This window comes from Maylandia zebra, linkage group LG1 (genome assembly GCF_041146795.1).
Source record: "Maylandia zebra isolate NMK-2024a linkage group LG1, Mzebra_GT3a, whole genome shotgun sequence".
Lineage (NCBI taxonomy): Eukaryota > Metazoa > Chordata > Actinopteri > Cichliformes > Cichlidae > Maylandia > Maylandia zebra.
In genome coordinates this window covers 42,939,071-42,956,051 of record NC_135167.1, presented here as the reverse complement: position 1 = coordinate 42,956,051, position 16,981 = coordinate 42,939,071, and the positions used below count along the sequence as shown (strand labels likewise).

Genomic DNA, 16,981 nt, shown 5'->3' with positions numbered 1-16,981 from the left:
AATCCTACAAGTCTACAGGTCAAAAATACACATTTAACAAGTAAAGATATGAACTCAGTCTTGTACTAGTATTTTCCTGACAAAAAGATATAAAACCAAAGGTTAATCTACTTAAGTAACAGTCAAACAGAGTGGAAATGGCTTTCAGTGAGAAAAACAATATTATTTTCCCAGTATTACTCTCCTCAAAGTAAGAGTAAGGCCAGTCAAAAGAGTAAGTGAAATGCACACCGCCTTTGCTCCATGTTGCTTTACTGTTGACTGAACTGCTAACTTGGGGTTTGCTCTCTCTGTTAGTACAAGAATTAATAATTGATCAACAAATTGATTTACTCTGACTTACAGAAACCTGCTTGCAGCAGGATGATTATATTAGTTTAAATAAATCAACCACCAATCATCAATCAAATGTGTTATGTACTGCTGTACTTTATTCACAATGAGTAAATAAGAATTTCATTAAAATGACTTTATTTTGGACTGTCACTTTAATTTTGTTTATACAGTACCAAATCCAAACAACAGTCGCCTCATGGTGCTTTATGTTTAAGATAAAGACCCTACAATAAACCCCAACAGTAAGATGAGCCCCTGTTAACAAGCACCTGGAGTCAGTGTGGAGGAAGAACTCCATTTTAACAGGAAGAAACCTCCAGCAGACCACGGCTTAGGGAGTGACAGCCGGTTTGAGGGGAGGACAAAGGGCAGAGAGGCAAATATTAACTTCATGTGGCCTACAGATTAGCTCGACAACAGTGCATAGAGGGCTTCATGGAATGGGTTTATATGGCCAAGCAGCTGCATCCAAGCCTTACAACATCAAGTGCAACACAAAACATCAGATGCAGTGTTGTAAAGCATCATTGTGAGGGGCGCTTTTTGTTAGGAGCTGGGCTCTGTCTTAGATCCAGTGAACTAGTGTTGGTGTGAGGGTCTTGGGGTTTGGGGTCTGGGATGCAGGGGGCCTGCAAGGAGTATGGAGCACCAGTGCCCGGAGTCGCCAGTTTCATGGTTTGGTCTCTCCATGCGCAGGGGGGGTCCACGCCTCCGCAGGGAGGTCCACGCCTCCTCGGATGCACTATCATGTGGAGCGAGCTGGCCCATGTTGGGAGGTACGATCTGCGCTTTAGGGAATCTCAGGAACCTCAAGGACCTTTGGGGGAAGCAAAATCCCACACCTAAGCAGCAGGCGTGGGGCATTTTGGGTAGGTTAGGGGCAGCTTGTCTTGTCCTTTCTTTGTGTGTGGATAACTGGCATGGGATGCAGCACATGGAAATCTGCAGCAGTGCAAGGCTGTTGTTACAGCCCTTCTAGGTAAACACAGTTCAAGTGCTGCAGTAGAGAAAACCTGACAAAATTGCACGGCAAAAAAAAAAGAAATAAATAGAGAGCAACTTTCCCCTGGCTGCTACACACCTATCTTTCATTAAAAAATGTAAACCATTATGTGACTCACAATTCAAATCATGTAATTTTATTTATAGAAAATAACATTTTTATTTCTTTAAATAAAGAAAGTTTTAACAAAGCTAACACAATAGCTCGATGATAAGCATAAACTTGTTGCCGTCACATTACGCAGCACAATTTAGGAGAGCTGGTCTGGGAGTTTGCCTTCTGTCGGATGAACTCTGGATAACAAACCAGAAGAGGAAAACAGAGAAAAGAAAAAAAAGTAGACACATTCCAGTGAACAAACAGAAAAACAGTCTTACGGCATTATTGGTCTTTCTGTGGAGAAATATTGTTAACTAATATTGTATGACTGTTAAAACTGACAAATAGTCTGACCAGTGAAAGGAAGTGACCTCCCTGATTAGCTCACCTGCCAAATCTGTCCGGGAGATTTCCACCAACCCCTCATAGAGGCCTTTGGTAGGGTTTTCTCCAGCTACGAGCACTCCATGAAGCCAGATTAACAGCATCCGGTGACCATGATCTTTGAAGCTTTTCTTACCTTCAATTTAGATTTATATCAAGCATTATCCATCTGAACTTTTAGTTAAACACAGTCACTGTAGACGGTTCTTATACCATCAGAACATTTATAGAATCACAGTAACTAACTAGTTCATATAGTCCACTGGGTCTGTATTGTAACCACAGACCAGCGTTAAGCAAGCGAGGTACTTGGCCAGTAAGCAAAGCTGAATGACATCCTGATATCTTACATTTTAAGTGCTCCAACAAAATGAAACAATATTTTATTTTATATAATTTAATATTTTATTTAAAGTTCAACTTTAAATTAAAAAAAAGGTTCAACAGGTTAAAAGTCAAATAGAGTTTAAAAGCAAGGTGTCAAAGATCTGGCATTTGGAATTAAAGAAAAAAGCTGTGCCCAGAATGTAACTCTTGCAACAGTGTACAAAAGCTGAAAAACTTATTACAATCCATGTTGCAAACTGCTGTCATCTTGGAGAGACTGCTCTTGGTTGGAGGACCAATCTACCCAAAGAGAAAGATTAGCAATTATATCCAACTATGTCCAACAAGGACAAGTGTGGGTTTGGATGGACGGAGGTACAGTATCTACCATTCAGGAGGAGGGCAATCTGGTGGGCAGTTTAGCCAAGTTATTGGCCAGTAGTTGGATGGGACCGGCCCCTTCTTGGGATCCTTGGGGATCAGGACAGCCTTCGGTTAGACATTCCGGGTGGGTCTCAACCATTAGCACCTGGTTCATTTGTGCTGCAGGATGCTAATGGAGTTAGCTTGTTAGCTTCCCTATCCAGTAGGTGTTAAACATGGCAGGGAATGGTGCTGTCCAATCCCTCTGCTTGACATGTCTGCCACTGTGATGGTTACTGGATCCTTTCAGGGAGGTTGTTGCAGTCTGCTCTTAGATCCACTAGGCACTGAGCATTTCTGTTATGTGTTGCATCCTTCTTACATATACTCTTCAGTATTGCTCTGTCTCCAGCGTTGGCGGGGCTGTTCTCATTTTGTTCTGCTGCCATTCAGACTATACTTTGGGTAGTTCAGTGGAGAACATCTGGTTTATTCTCCTGGCTTTTATCTCTCTGGTTAACCAAGATTCAGGTATCAGGTATAGGCAGTTGTAGTTGTGCTTCAGGTCATCATTATAAGACAAGATATTGTATGATAATAGACGTTTTTCTACAAAAAAGTGATGTTGTAAAAAAAACAAAAGAAAAACAACACCATCTGCTCTCTGAAATATTAAGGATTAAGCATCCATTTACTCATGTCAGACTATCCATATATTCTAAATAGATCTGTAGTTCATTTGTTGTAGTAGAATTGTAGAAAGAATTCTTGATCTGGGTTAAAATTGACCTAGACCAGAGTTAATCACCTCAGGTACTCAGAATGCTGTAGAGTGAATCAGTCAGTGCCAAATTTGAGAATTTATTTTCAATAAAATCACTGGACCCATGAAACAGTGCTTCTATGGTTCTGGACATTACAGGCCTTATATTACAGTTTTTCAAACTTGTATGATTTCCTGTGTAAAGATATATATATATATATATATATATGAAAAAACCCAACAAGTACAAAAAAGGTAATAAAAATAGCAATAAAACTGTCAATAATTTTTTTAGGAACTCAGCACTGCTCACCTGTCCACTGTTGTTCTATAGCTTGTATATGTGCTTCACTAAAGTCCCAATGCTGAGCGAGAATCTTCCACTCCCCATAACACAGATGCTTTGTGGCGAGGGTCCATAAGACAGAACGGAAGTGCTGTGTCTCTGGCTGATGGTCCTGTTTGAAGCTCAGAGGTCTTCTTACCTGCTCACATCCCCCGTGATCCTGAATTCAACAGGGAGAAAGTTTTGTGAGTCGTTCGAAGTTAAAAGGATGTTATCACGTTTTATGCATATGATGTACAAAGAAAACAAACTCTCAGTACCTCTTGCTTTTAAAACTAGCACAAAGAATTTACAAGATACTTAGCTGGTTTGTTAAATACCTTCTCCAGGAACAAAAGGCAGTACACAGCTGTTTTACACCTTAAGCTTCACACTCCCTTGCTACCTCCAAAAGTCATTTCCTTCTAAACCTAATACGTGGTTTTGTCATCTAGCAAGAACTGCAATCAAGCATTTGCAATAACTAATAAAAAAAAGCACTTGGGACAATTGTGTTGGTGACAGCTTTTGTTATAATATCAATAATATTCATATGAATATGGGATACTGTTACATGTTTGCACAGACTTTTGTGGAATATGGAGACACTCCTGGCATTATATGAGCAAAGTGAGACTCATTTTTTAGGGTTGGTGGAGATGAGTGTGAAGATCCAAACAATCCCTGTCAGTGATGGAGAAGCTTTGATGAAAATATTTGGTAAAAAGTTCACCAGCATGAAGGAAATGAAGTTTCAAACTTTGCTTAGGAGGAGCCCAGCACGCCTGCTTAAAGAAAAGTGAGTGTGGCGATGTGGATGCTTGCAGCGACTGCTGTATAGAGGCCATCCTGCTACACATGAAACACATCAGAGTCATAACTGTTATTTTAGTCACGTGTTTGTTTATTATCCTTATTGTTTTATCTGGGACTGTTTGCAGACATCTCAGAGAGAGGAGACACCAGCATCTGAACAGAGACTCAAACCAGCAACCTGCAGCTCCCTGCTTGGCTGCTCCAGTTTTCTCCTCACTCATGTTGCCCACCAGTGATTTCTAGCTGCCCACCCACACAGCAGGCTAGAATATGCGCTGAGCCTCAGCACCCAATACTTGGACATGTTTTCTTTATTAAATAATGAACCAGACCCCAAAAGTAAACAGCTGTTATTGCTAGGCAACGGGAGCAGCCTTTGGCGATGCAGCACCTGACATTCCTGACCATGTGGGCGGAGCATGCATGAAATGGAATGTTCAGTAGAACTGTGCAACACAAGCACTTAGTTCCAGCATGTTTCATTGTATCCAGACACAGCTAGAGACACATCTACAGCAGCATCTCTGTGCAGGACAAACGACAGTTGACGAAGAAACATCGAAAACTTCACTTCACTCCTCTACAAAACGTTGGCTCCTTTGTTTAAAAGGCCAAAATGAATCGAGGGAGAACGAGAAGAGGATCGGCGAGTGCTTCACCTCACAATTCAGTACAGCTGATTAACCTGCAAGAAGAACTTCAAATGATACAGGCTGAAAATATCAAATTAAAAGAAGAGGCAGAAAAATCAAGAGGAGAAGCTAAAGATTCAAAGTTTGAAACTGATGTAGTATTGCAGGAATTACTGCATGTGGGTCTCAAACTTAAAGGAGAGAAAATGGGAAAACAACAGGCAGAAAAGGAGAATGAAAAGATGAAGAAAGAACTGTTGGAAGCTCAAAAAGCATTGGAGGAAGAGAAAAGCACAGCACAAGAAGCCAACAATAAATATCAAACTGCAAAGAAGGAGGCAGGAAATGTGATGCAGGAATTACAGGAGGTGCAGGAAGCTTTTGAAGAGGGAAAAAAGAAAATGCAGTTGGCAACACAAGACGCTGCAAATGTAACAGCTGAAGCTGAAACACTAAGGAAGGAATTACTGCATGTAAAGCAACAACTTGAAGAGGAGAAAAGACGTAAAGATGAGGCAGAAAATGAGATTGAAAATTTGAAGAAAGAATTGTTGGAAGCTCAAAAAGTGTTGGAGGAAGAGAAAATTAAAATACAGGAAGCAAAGAAAGAAATGGAAGATACAAAGAGTCACAATGAAAACATGAAGAAGGAACTGATGAAAGTGCAAGAAGAACTTGCAGAAGAGAAAATTGAGGTGAAGGTATTCAAGAAAGAAATGACGGTGACCAAGAAAGACTGCAAAGACGCACTGAAAGAAATGCGAAAGCACAAAAAGGAAGCTAAAGAGCTCCTCAAACACAAAGGGAAACTGGCCAAACAGCAGCTGAAAGAAAAATTTAAAGATGCCGAGGAGCAGCTCAACAAGACCTTAAACGAACTGAAGGCAAAAGAAAAAGAAAAGCAAGCTGAGGACAGGAGGGGATTCTGGAGCAGACTGCTGAGAAAGAACTGACCCAGCAGCATCAATAGTTTCTTCCTCCTAATGTTAAAATCTCCACCTTTCTTTCACCCCATCCTTCTTCTTGGGACGTTTGCTTGTTTTTTAAAAACTGAAATGCACAAATAAAATTGCCATAACTTGACTTCATGTTGCCTGCTTCTTTTCTTGTGTGTCTGTGGATGTAAAACAGTAACACACTTTCTGCTCTGTGTCTTTAATTGTAAATAAATGCAATATGTTTTCATTTTAAAATGCAGTGCAAAAAACTTCTGCTCTGAATCTTTTTTTTAGCAAAAAGCTTTTTTTTGCCTGTTGTGGAAGTTTTCCATTTAAATAAAGCTGCAGACGAGCGGTGTGCGGTAGCTAACATTCTTTAATCAAACACACAAAGAACAGACAACCAAGCTTGATGAAGTCCCTGCATGACCGCGGGACAGACGGTCAGCAGAGTCTGAGCCCAGCATGGCTCTCAGTTAAATATCTCCAGGAACAAAAGGCAGTACACAGCTGTTTCACACTCCCTTGCTGCCTCCCAGAGTCCTCAAAGACACAAAAGACTCTTCCTGTGGAGTTTTCTGCTTCCCCCAACTTCCTTACTACACCCCCACCATTTGTCTTACTGTATGAGTGTGAGACATGTTAAAATCCAGTGGCACCAAGGCATCATACAATAAAATAATGTGATTAATACATAAGTAAAAGAAATTCCTTTACATGCCCCTTCCTGATTTCTTATGTTTTAACATGTTTGTTACACTTACATGTTTCCAATTTCAAATGTTAACACAGATGTTCAGAGTAAATACAGATTGTAGTTTTTCAAATGATGATTTCATTTAGTTTGGGGAAACAGCTCCAACTTTACCTCATGTAGAAAAAGTCATTTCCTTCTAAACCTAATACGTGGTTTTGTCATCTAGCAAGAACTGCAATCAAGCATTTGCAATAACTAATAAAAAAAAGCACTTGTGACAATTGTGTTGGTGACAGCTTTTGTTATAATATCAATAATATTCATATGAATATGGGATACTGTTACATGTTTGCACAGACTTTTGTGGAATATGGAGACACTCCTGGCATTATATGAGCAAAGTGAGACTCATTTTTTAGGGTTGGTGGAGATGAGTGTGAAGATCCAAACAATCCCTGTCAGTGATGGAGAAGCTTTGATGAAAATATTTGGTAAAAAGTTCACCAGCATGAAGGAAATGAAGTTTCAAACTTTGCTTAGGAGGAGCCCAGCACGCCTGCTTAAAGAAAAGTGAGTGTGGCGATGTGGATGCTTGCAGCGACTGCTGTATAGAGGCCATCCTGCTACACATGAAACACATCAGAGTCATAACTGTTATTTTAGTCACGTGTTTGTTTATTATCCTTATTGTTTTATCTGGGACTGTTTGCAGACATCTCAGAGAGAGGAGACACCAGCATCTGAACAGAGACTCAAACCAGCAACCTGCAGCTCCCTGCTTGGCTGCTCCAGTTTTCTCCTCACTCATGTTGCCCACCAGTGATTTCTAGCTGCCCACCCACACAGCAGGCTAGAATATGCGCTGAGCCTCAGCACCCAATACTTGGACATGTTTTCTTTATTAAATAATGAACCAGACCCCAAAAGTAAACAGCTGTTATTGCTAGGCAACGGGAGCAGCCTTTGGCGATGCAGCACCTGACATTCCTGACCATGTGGGCGGAGCATGCATGAAATGGAATGTTCAGTAGAACTGTGCAACACAAGCACTTAGTTCCAGCATGTTTCATTGTATCCAGACACAGCTAGAGACACATCTACAGCAGCATCTCTGTGCAGGACAAACGACAGTTGACGAAGAAACATCGAAAACTTCACTTCACTCCTCTACAAAACGTTGGCTCCTTTGTTTAAAAGGCCAAAATGAATCGAGGGAGAACGAGAAGAGGATCGGCGAGTGCTTCACCTCACAATTCAGTACAGCTGATTAACCTGCAAGAAGAACTTCAAATGATACAGGCTGAAAATATCAAATTAAAAGAAGAGGCAGAAAAATCAAGAGGAGAAGCTAAAGATTCAAAGTTTGAAACTGATGTAGTATTGCAGGAATTACTGCATGTGGGTCTCAAACTTAAAGGAGAGAAAATGGGAAAACAACAGGCAGAAAAGGAGAATGAAAAGATGAAGAAAGAACTGTTGGAAGCTCAAAAAGCATTGGAGGAAGAGAAAAGCACAGCACAAGAAGCCAACAATAAATATCAAACTGCAAAGAAGGAGGCAGGAAATGTGATGCAGGAATTACAGGAGGTGCAGGAAGCTTTTGAAGAGGGAAAAAAGAAAATGCAGTTGGCAACTCAAGAAGCTGCAAATGTAACAGCTGAAGCTGAAACACTAAGGAAGGAATTACTGCATGTAAAGCAACAACTTGAAGAGGAGAAAAGACGTAAAGATGAGGCAGAAAATGAGATTGAAAATTTGAAGAAAGAATTGTTGGAAGCTCAAAAAGTGTTGGAGGAAGAGAAAATTAAAATACAGGAAGCAAAGAAAGAAATGGAAGATACAAAGAGTCACAATGAAAACATGAAGAAGGAACTGATGAAAGTGCAAGAAGAACTTGCAGAAGAGAAAATTGAGGTGAAGGTATTCAAGAAAGAAATGACGGTGACCAAGAAAGACTGCAAAGACGCACTGAAAGAAATGCGAAAGCACAAAAAGGAAGCTAAAGAGCTCCTCAAACACAAAGGGAAACTGGCCAAACAGCAGCTGAAAGAAAAATTTAAAGATGCCGAGGAGCAGCTCAACAAGACCTTAAACGAACTGAAGGCAAAAGAAAAAGAAAAGCAAGCCGAGGACAGGAGGGGATTCTGGAGCAGACTGCTGAGAAAGAACTGACCCAGCAGCATCAATAGTTTCTTCCTCCTAATGTTAAAATCTCCACCTTTCTTTCACCCCATCCTTCTTCTTGGGACGTTTGCTTGTTTTTTAAAAACTGAAACACACAAATAAAATTGCCATAACTTGACCTCATGTTGCCTGCTTCTTTTCTTGTGTGTCTGTGGATGTAAAACAGTAACACACTTTCTGCTCTGTGTCTTTAATTGTAAATAAATGCAATATGTTTTCATTTTAAAATGCAGTGCAAAAAACTTCTGCTCTGAATCTTTTTTTTAGCAAAAAGCTTTTTGTTGGCTGTTGTGGAAGTTTTCCATTTAAATAAAGCCTGCAGACGAGCGGTGAGCGGTAGCTAACATTCTTTAATCAAACACACAAAGAACAGACAACCAAGCTTGATGAAGTCCCTGCATGACCGCGGGACAGACGGTCAGCAGAGTCTCCCTGAGCCCAGCATGGCTCTCAGTTAAATATCTCCAGGAACAAAAGGCAGTACACAGCTGTTTCACACTCCCTTGCTGCCTCCCAGAGTCCTCAAAGACACAAAAGACTCTTCCTGTGGAGTTTTCTGCTTCCCCCAACTTCCTTACTACACCCCCACCATTTGTCTTACTGTATGAGTGTGAGACATGTTAAAATCCAGTGGCACCAAGGCATCATACAATAAAATAATGTGATTAATACATAAGTAAAAGAAATTCCTTTACATGCCCCTTCCTGATTTCTTATGTTTTAAGCATCTTGGAGACCTAGTCATAGTGTATGCTCTGAGTTGTTCTCGTTCTTTATAACTATGCCTGTATGCCAGGATTTTTTTTTTATTACAAAATCCAAAACAATTAATATGTATATAATGTGAAAAACTCAACAGGACATGGGTGCTGATACGCTGGAAAAGAGTGAAAATGTATTTATCGAATATGAGCACAGATTTCATATAAGGAGAGTGTATTTAGTATTAATATAGCGTTAGCAACACTTACCTTCTCCCATTTAGAAAAACGGTCAGCTTTAATTATCATGTCCACCAGGACGACATGGTTTCCTCTTGCTGCCACTTCCAGACATGTTTTTCCCTGCTGTGTACATTAGATGGCCAGAAAAGCATTGCTTTGTTAGAAGACACAGCTATGAGTGTCATAGATCTGAATCTATACTAAAACAGTTATCATGATGCTGTGCTACAAGATTAACTTTGTCCGGACAAAGAAAAAGTGAACTACGCATCAAGGTTTCAAATGGTGTGAAAAAAGATAAATATTCTACTTAAGACTAGCGTAACAAAGATCTTAATTAATATGATATAGAAGGATCAATGCACCAACTGAAAACTGTTTTTATTTGTTAGTGTACAATGTGAAATACACAGCTCAAAAAAGTAAAGGAACACTTGATCATCAACCACAAGTTAAACTTTACGGATATCAAGCTGTCGTCTTCGGAAGTGTAAGTGAATCAATTAATTTCACCTTTTTTTGGTGCAAATCAAACAGGTGTACTGAAGACGTTCCAAGACAAACCTTACTGTGTTATAGCACCACTAGAGGGGGTTGCCCTACTTTACTAAGGAGGTGGCAGATGACATCAACAGGATGTACAGCGTTGGTAGGGAGGCATTACAGTATTCACATGCAGGTAAAGGGGGTGTGAGTGTGTATATGGGTGTGTGTGGTCATACAGGAATGCAAGTAAATACGTTATCCTCCGACACACCTCTCATCTGTGCAGAACTGCGCTGAACACGTTCCCAACCGGAAGTACAGATACCGAGGTGCATCATGGGTAACGTAGTATAAACAGTTACAATGAACAAGCGGACTTTTAACAACTGTAGTAGTTGGGGGAGTCTCGTAGTGGGTGTGTGAGTATAGTGTGGCAGCCATTACATGCTTGTGTGTCTGTTCTGAGAGAAACCATACCTTTGTAACGGGCTGGCGCCGGTGACTACCCATCTCCGCACATGTACGTACGGACAGAGTAGAGCCGTGGAGACTTGGCTTGTATGGTCTTATGTTGCTAACATCAAATAAATGTGTTGTTCGATTTAACTGACTGACTTTGAGTTATCCAGCTAACCTCCACACCACATGCTCGCTGGACCTGCTAGCTGTTCTTCCTCGCCAAACTGCTCTTACAGTTCCAAGACAATCTCCATAAAGTAAATGATTCTGCAGGTGATGGGACAGACCATTATTCTCTCCTAGAATTGCTTTTTGATATCCTCGTCAGTACTGGTTTGATGAGAGAGTACCTGCAGCACATCCAGGTTACACTGTGGCCATGTCCACACTGAGACGCCGTTTTCGGTGAAGGAAAACGCAGCGTTTTGAAAACGCTATCCAAAGCCGTTTTCGTGTTGCAGTGTGGACAGCGAATCCCGAGCCTTTTCAAAAACGATGACACATTTTAGTGATGTGATGCAGTCATGTGACCAATCAAACTAAGATAGCGGAGGGCATTATACAGCGTTTGTTTTGTTTGCTCTCAGTTTTGACAGCGCTATTAAAGATTAATATCAGTCTGTACGTGCTCCAGAGCTTTTCTTCAAATTCTTTAACTCTCACTCGCTTTTGCAACTTTGTACTTTTGTGTTACTCGCAGCAACAACTCCACCTCATTGTTAGTCCATTTAAAAAACTCTGTGCTTTTCCTCAACATTTGCCGCGACGTTTCAAAGAGCCGGAAAAGTAAATAAATGGCAGAAGGAAATGAGGCAGGCCGAATCTTCTTGCGTTTCACGCATGCGCAGGACTGGAACGGAAGCGTTTTCGGCTGTTTCAATGTGGACGCACAACTCTGTGAAAACGACTGAAAACGATAGTGTGGACGCGGAACGTTTTCAGACAAAAACGCCATTTTCAAATTTTAGTGTGGACGTAGCCTGTGTTTCCCAGCACAGTCTGAAGAGTGAGGAGCAGATAGTAGGAGACAGGCCAGAGCTGAAAGTTCATCGCAGTGTGAATGCTAGATAGAATTGCGTGTATGCAGGTTTGAATTGGTAAATTATGTTGTGTAAAGCTCCTTTATCATTAACCATGCTAGCCAACAGTACCCTGTACTGCTGGGATGAAATCCTCAGAGCTTGTCTTAATGCACTCGGTCCTGGGTTTGTGTTGCAGGGCAATACCCAGTGACCTGGCAATTATATAATGATGAAGACACTGATGTCACTGCCTGGCCCTCATGTTTCACACACCTGAATCCCTCATCCAAATCTGGGAGGAGATCCCCCCACCACCATCCACCATCTCATCCAGCCTTCAAAAGGCTGATGATTATGGTTTTCACTGACCTTTGTGACCCCTGACCCCTTCTTGTTTTCAATGAATTTCAAAACGTACGTCAAAGTAACATGAATATTTTTTAAGGTCTGATGTGTGACTTTAGTACTCCATTTATTGTTTTGAGCAGTGTACATAATATTCTGTGTGAAGCTGTGTGTGGTACCTTATCAGTTAGACTGAGACTAACTCTAGAAATCAGCATCATCTCAGCCAGGTCATGCCAGCCATGTTCTGAGGCAATGTGTAGTGCGGTCTGCTGCCTCTGTCGCCCACATGACAGACAACCATTAAGTAAAATTACTGTATTATAGGACATTTTATTATGCATTGTGTTCATGTGGCTGTGGAACTTTGTACTTACAATGTCAGTGGCATTCAGGTTGCTGCCAGCATCGATAAGCAATCGTACAACTTTTGTGTGATTGTTGAAAACAGCCAGGTGGAGTGGTGTGCAGTGTTGCTGTTTCAAAGAGAAACAGGTATTAAAAAGCTGCTCTCTATGATATTAACTTTTAAAACGTTTACAAGTGTTTACTGCCTAATTTTAGATTTCTTCTTCATTTTATGCACCAAAATGCTAACATGCTAACATACCACTGTGTAAGAATACCCATATGGAAAAGATATATATAAATCTTATAAAGCTTTGTGTTATGTGAAACTTGTGTGAAAAGCATACAAGAGTGAAAACAGATATAAGATCCTTTGATAAATTATATAAATGAAACTTGTTTTGGATACTTACTAAAACAATATATGAAAGTAATGAGAAAGTGGCCACTTTCATGAGTAAATCATATAAGCCTTATATGAAGTAAGCCAAATCTTATGCAAGTCTTTTATAAATTTCTTCTATTTCTTTTGCATATGGGTACTTTAAAAGAATTATCATAATTATTTTTTTCCGGAGATAGCTAACAGTGCTTACATTGTTTATAGCATCTACATTGATTCCTGCCTTCAGCAGCAAGCTGGCCTCTCTGTCATGACCATGCTGTGCCACATAATGGAGAGCATTCATTTTTCTCTACAGACAGAAGATAAATATTAATTCATGAAAATAACACTGCCAACCCACTCTTGAATTGCATATTTAAGTAAACAAGCATACATTAGTTTGTGCATTGACATTACAGCCAGAATCCAGCAGAAGTCTAACGCATTCATAGTGACCTCCGTCAGCTGCCGTGTGCAATGGTGTGAGATCATCCTACAACAACACAATACAACAGGTACAATCAAGGTCAAAGGTTTTTACAGTTTAAAGCTTATTATTCACAAGCATGAAGAAATGTGTTTTTTCAGGTTCAAAATGCTTGAGTGATCCCAAGAGTTTGGTGAGTAGGAATCATTTTTGCTTAGAAGGGTCTTGCAAGGCCAACAGGTCCTGGGTCAAAGGGCCAGGCTACTTGAAACTAGAGAAATCGCTGTGATTAGGAGTCAGCTACCTCACCCAGTTTACTGAGGAAACCACATAAACTAACATTACTAATAGTTTTTCCCCATGCTGTGAAAGTTCTTTTATTTTTTGGCAAATTCAAATCTGGTCTTCCTGTTCTTGAGCGTAACCAGTGGTGTACACCTTGTTGTAAACTGTCTGAGCTGGCTAGTATATTCCTTCTGGTTGAAAATGTCCCAAATGTTATTTTGGCTCCTCATAAAACTTTTTAATCTCTCTCTGATATGTTTATTTAGTTTTTCATTTAATGATGGCTTCTGTTGCTTCATCAACATCTCCTTAAAACTCATATTAAGTGTTCCAGTAAACAGCTACCCAATGCCAAGTGTAAATGGTTGTCTGCCTCTCTGTGTTAGCACTGTAACAGATTGGCAGACTGTTCAAGGTATACCCTGCATCTCTCCCCATGGAGGTGAGATAGGCTCCAGCCCATCAATGACCCTGAATGGGTGAGTGGATGGCTAAAAAGAAAACAAGAAAAATGCTTCAGTGGCAGGACCCACTGATTGATAGGATTCACCCTTCTTTAAGGTTCTGGACATCATAAGGCTGCTCTGGTCTGCAACACAACACACAGTTAGGTACACAAGTGTTTTGGCAATTACAATTTCTGTAATTTGTTCAATCTTAGCCTTCGCTTGTGTCAGCATCTCTTTGGACCTCATACAAAGGGTTTCACTGGACATCTACTAAATGTAAGTTCAACACTTATCTCTATATCTCTGCTTAATTACTGATAGAATAATTATGGGAAAAGTCTTAAATGGCCACAAAACTGCTTGGCAGCCATGTATCCAAATGCTTTTGAGCCTCAAAGGTTTAAAAGAGTATAAAAATTTCTATAATTCCTAAACAATTAATGCAACACTTCTGTTAAACCCTTTATAACAACCCTGTTTCCTGCACCCTGTCCAGAGGTGCTGGATCTGGGGGGCATCCGTTCATCTGGGTCTATGGCTTGCAAAGCCTTGCTCCCTGTGGGACGCTGTTCTTGATGGTGGGATTGGTTTGGGATGGCAGAATGGGTGGCTTCAGGGGTGGGCACACGGTTGTCATAGAGATGTATGGGCTCTTTCTTCGGTACTCTTAGGGGTGCATAACAAGTAAACTATCATGGTAACGGTAAATGGTAAATGCACTCACACCCATTCGCACATGCTCTTTGGTAAATGGTAAATGGCCTGTATTTGTATAGCGCTTTCTATGTAAGTCCTTTTTATCTAATGTTCACACACATTCTTCGCGCGCTGGATGCATCTGAGAGAAACTTGGGGTTACTATCTTGCCCCAAGATAATTGCCATGCAACCTTGTTTGGTTTCCCAGATGTACAAATCATGGCAAACCTCCTGGCACTTAACAGCGAACACTATATTATTCTATTTGTGTTGGTGGAACCAATTTTTGGCACAGTGTGTTTTGGGGTTTAAAAGCCATAGTAACTCTGTGTTTAGAAAAAAATGTGTCTCAATTATGGCCTGGCCTGTATTTATAGCGCTTTACTAGTCCCTAAGGACCCCAAAGCGCTTTACATATCCTGTCACACACACATTCACACACTGGTAATGGCAGCTACGGTGTAGCCACAGCCACCCTGGGGCGCACTGACAGAGGCGAGGCTGCCGGACACTGGCGCCACCGGGCCCTCTGACCATCACCAGTAGGCAACGGGTGAAGTGTCTTGCCCAAGGACACAACGACCGAGACTGTCCAAGCCGGGGCTCGAACCGGCAACCTTCTGATTACAAGGCGAACTCCCAACTCTTGAGCCACGATCGCCCCAATTGTTCTGATACTCCTGATACATACGGGATCACTAAGGGTTTTTGCTTAGACGGCAGTTTCACCTTCTTTCCTGGATCGGCTGGAGCTTTTTTAGGTGCCTTGGATGAGTGACAAAACATTTCTTCCACTGAAAACACTACATCCAGATGAACAGAATCAACTTTTTGAAATTTCCTTACCTGGATGCTGGCCTTCCTCGTGAGTTTATCCAACCTCTTCCTCTCAGCTGCAGATAAACTGCTGCTCCAACAAACCACACTGTAAAAAATGACAGATGCCACCACAGAGTCATAGAAGGTCTTTAAAAGCGCTCCCTGGACTCCAAATGACCTCAGCCGCCTCAGCAGGTAGCGTCTGCTCTGACCCTTCCTGTAAAGAGCATCAGTGTTGTGACTCCAGTCCAGTTTATTACTCAGGTGAACACCCAGGTACCTATAAGAGTCCACTATCTCAATGTCCACTCCCTGGATGTTGACATACTGTGGACGTCCTGTGAGGTAGTCCAGTATCCACTGGGACATGTGGTGGTCCACTCCCAATAGCTCCAGCCTGTCTCTCAGAAGTCGTGGCTGGATGGTGTTGAAAGCACTGGAGAAATCAAAGAACATGATCCTCACAGAGCTTCCAGGCTTCTCCAGGTGAGTCAGAGCTCGGTGCAGGAGGTAGATGATGGCGTCCTCCACCCCGATGCCAGGCTGGTAAGCAAACTGCAGCGGATCCAATGAAGACCTCACCAGGGAGCGCAGATGGTTTAGAACCAACCTCTCGAGGGTCTTCATCAGATGCGATGTCAGGGCTACCGGCCTGTAGCTGCTGAGGTCCTTGGGACGGGAGGTCTTTGGTAGCGGTACCACAGGAGGTCTTCCACAGCTGTGGTACTTTCCCCAGTGACAGGCTCAGGTTGAACAGATATCCTAGGATGCCACACAGTTCATCTGCACAGCATCTCAGGAGCCTGGAGCTGACGCCATCTGGACCTGCAGCCTTCTGCACCTTGATCTTGCGAAGCTCATTCCTCACTTGAAGTGCTGAGATAGAAAGAGTGGATTTTGGGGGAGGGGTGTGTATGTTGGAGTCCACAGAAGCCTGGGGTGGGTGTGATGGCTGGGAGCTGAGAGGTGTGAAGTCCTGAGATGAAGGACAGGCGGTCCCTGAAGATGAAGGAGATTGCAGCAGGGGGGACGATGCTGTGGTGGGCGTTTGATCAAACCTATTAAAATATTTATTTAGGTCATTCACCCACCCCAAGTCTCCTGCAGCCTGGGAGGTTGGTTTTTGTCCTGAGATTGTCTTCAGGCTGTTCCAATTTCATCTTCAGAAAATGAACAGCATGCTCTGGTTAGTCACTAGGAGAGTTTTGAAGCAGTTGGCTAAATGTTAGCAGAGTATAAGGCTGTAAACTTAAGAATTCACCCTATAACTTCTATCAGCAACCACATCTTCAGTGAACACTGACCCCGTGCCACTAACAGCCGCACATACATGCCTGTGCCATAACACTCCTCCACCATGTTTGACAGATTTAAATACATTGATGGTAACTATAATATTTGGACTGTGACATAATATAAAGACAGCAACAGCCTTTTTGTCTAATTT

The 16,981-nt window shown here is 41.6% G+C and overlaps 1 protein-coding gene across 1 annotated transcript; it reads right to left on the bottom strand.

The window, feature by feature from the left end:
* Nucleotides 1–59: 59 nt before the first annotated feature.
* LOC112429941 (uncharacterized) lies at nt 60–16,893 on the bottom strand. The gene is made up of 12 exons (XM_076887633.1): nt 16,839–16,893; nt 16,145–16,533; nt 15,863–16,089; nt 14,491–14,683; nt 13,251–13,349; nt 13,068–13,166; nt 12,501–12,599; nt 12,303–12,401; nt 9,839–9,934; nt 3,589–3,781; nt 1,827–1,958; nt 60–1,178 (listed from the first exon to the last, which is right to left on the bottom strand). The coding sequence occupies exons 1-12, from the start codon at nt 16,891–16,893 to the stop codon at nt 916–918; spliced, it is 1,944 nt and encodes a 647-aa protein (XP_076743748.1). The 3' UTR covers nt 60–915.
* Between the last annotated feature and the right edge of the window lie 88 nt (nt 16,894–16,981).

What these genes read in the sequence shown, in the direction of transcription:
- LOC112429941 (XM_076887633.1), bottom strand. Translation starts at nt 16,893, where the DNA reads ATGGTGGAGGAGTGTTATGGCACAGGCATGTATGTGCGGCTGTTAGTG. An exon ending in TACCTCACAGGACGTCCACA is followed by an intron (nt 14,684 to 15,862) that starts GTATGTCAACAT and finishes TGCACCCCTAAG; the next exon opens with AGTACCGAAGAAAGAGCCCA. An exon ending in GTTTTTCTAAATGGGAGAAG is followed by an intron (nt 3,782 to 9,838) that starts GTAAGTGTTGCT and finishes TGTTGAATTCAG; the next exon opens with GATCACGGGGGATGTGAGCA.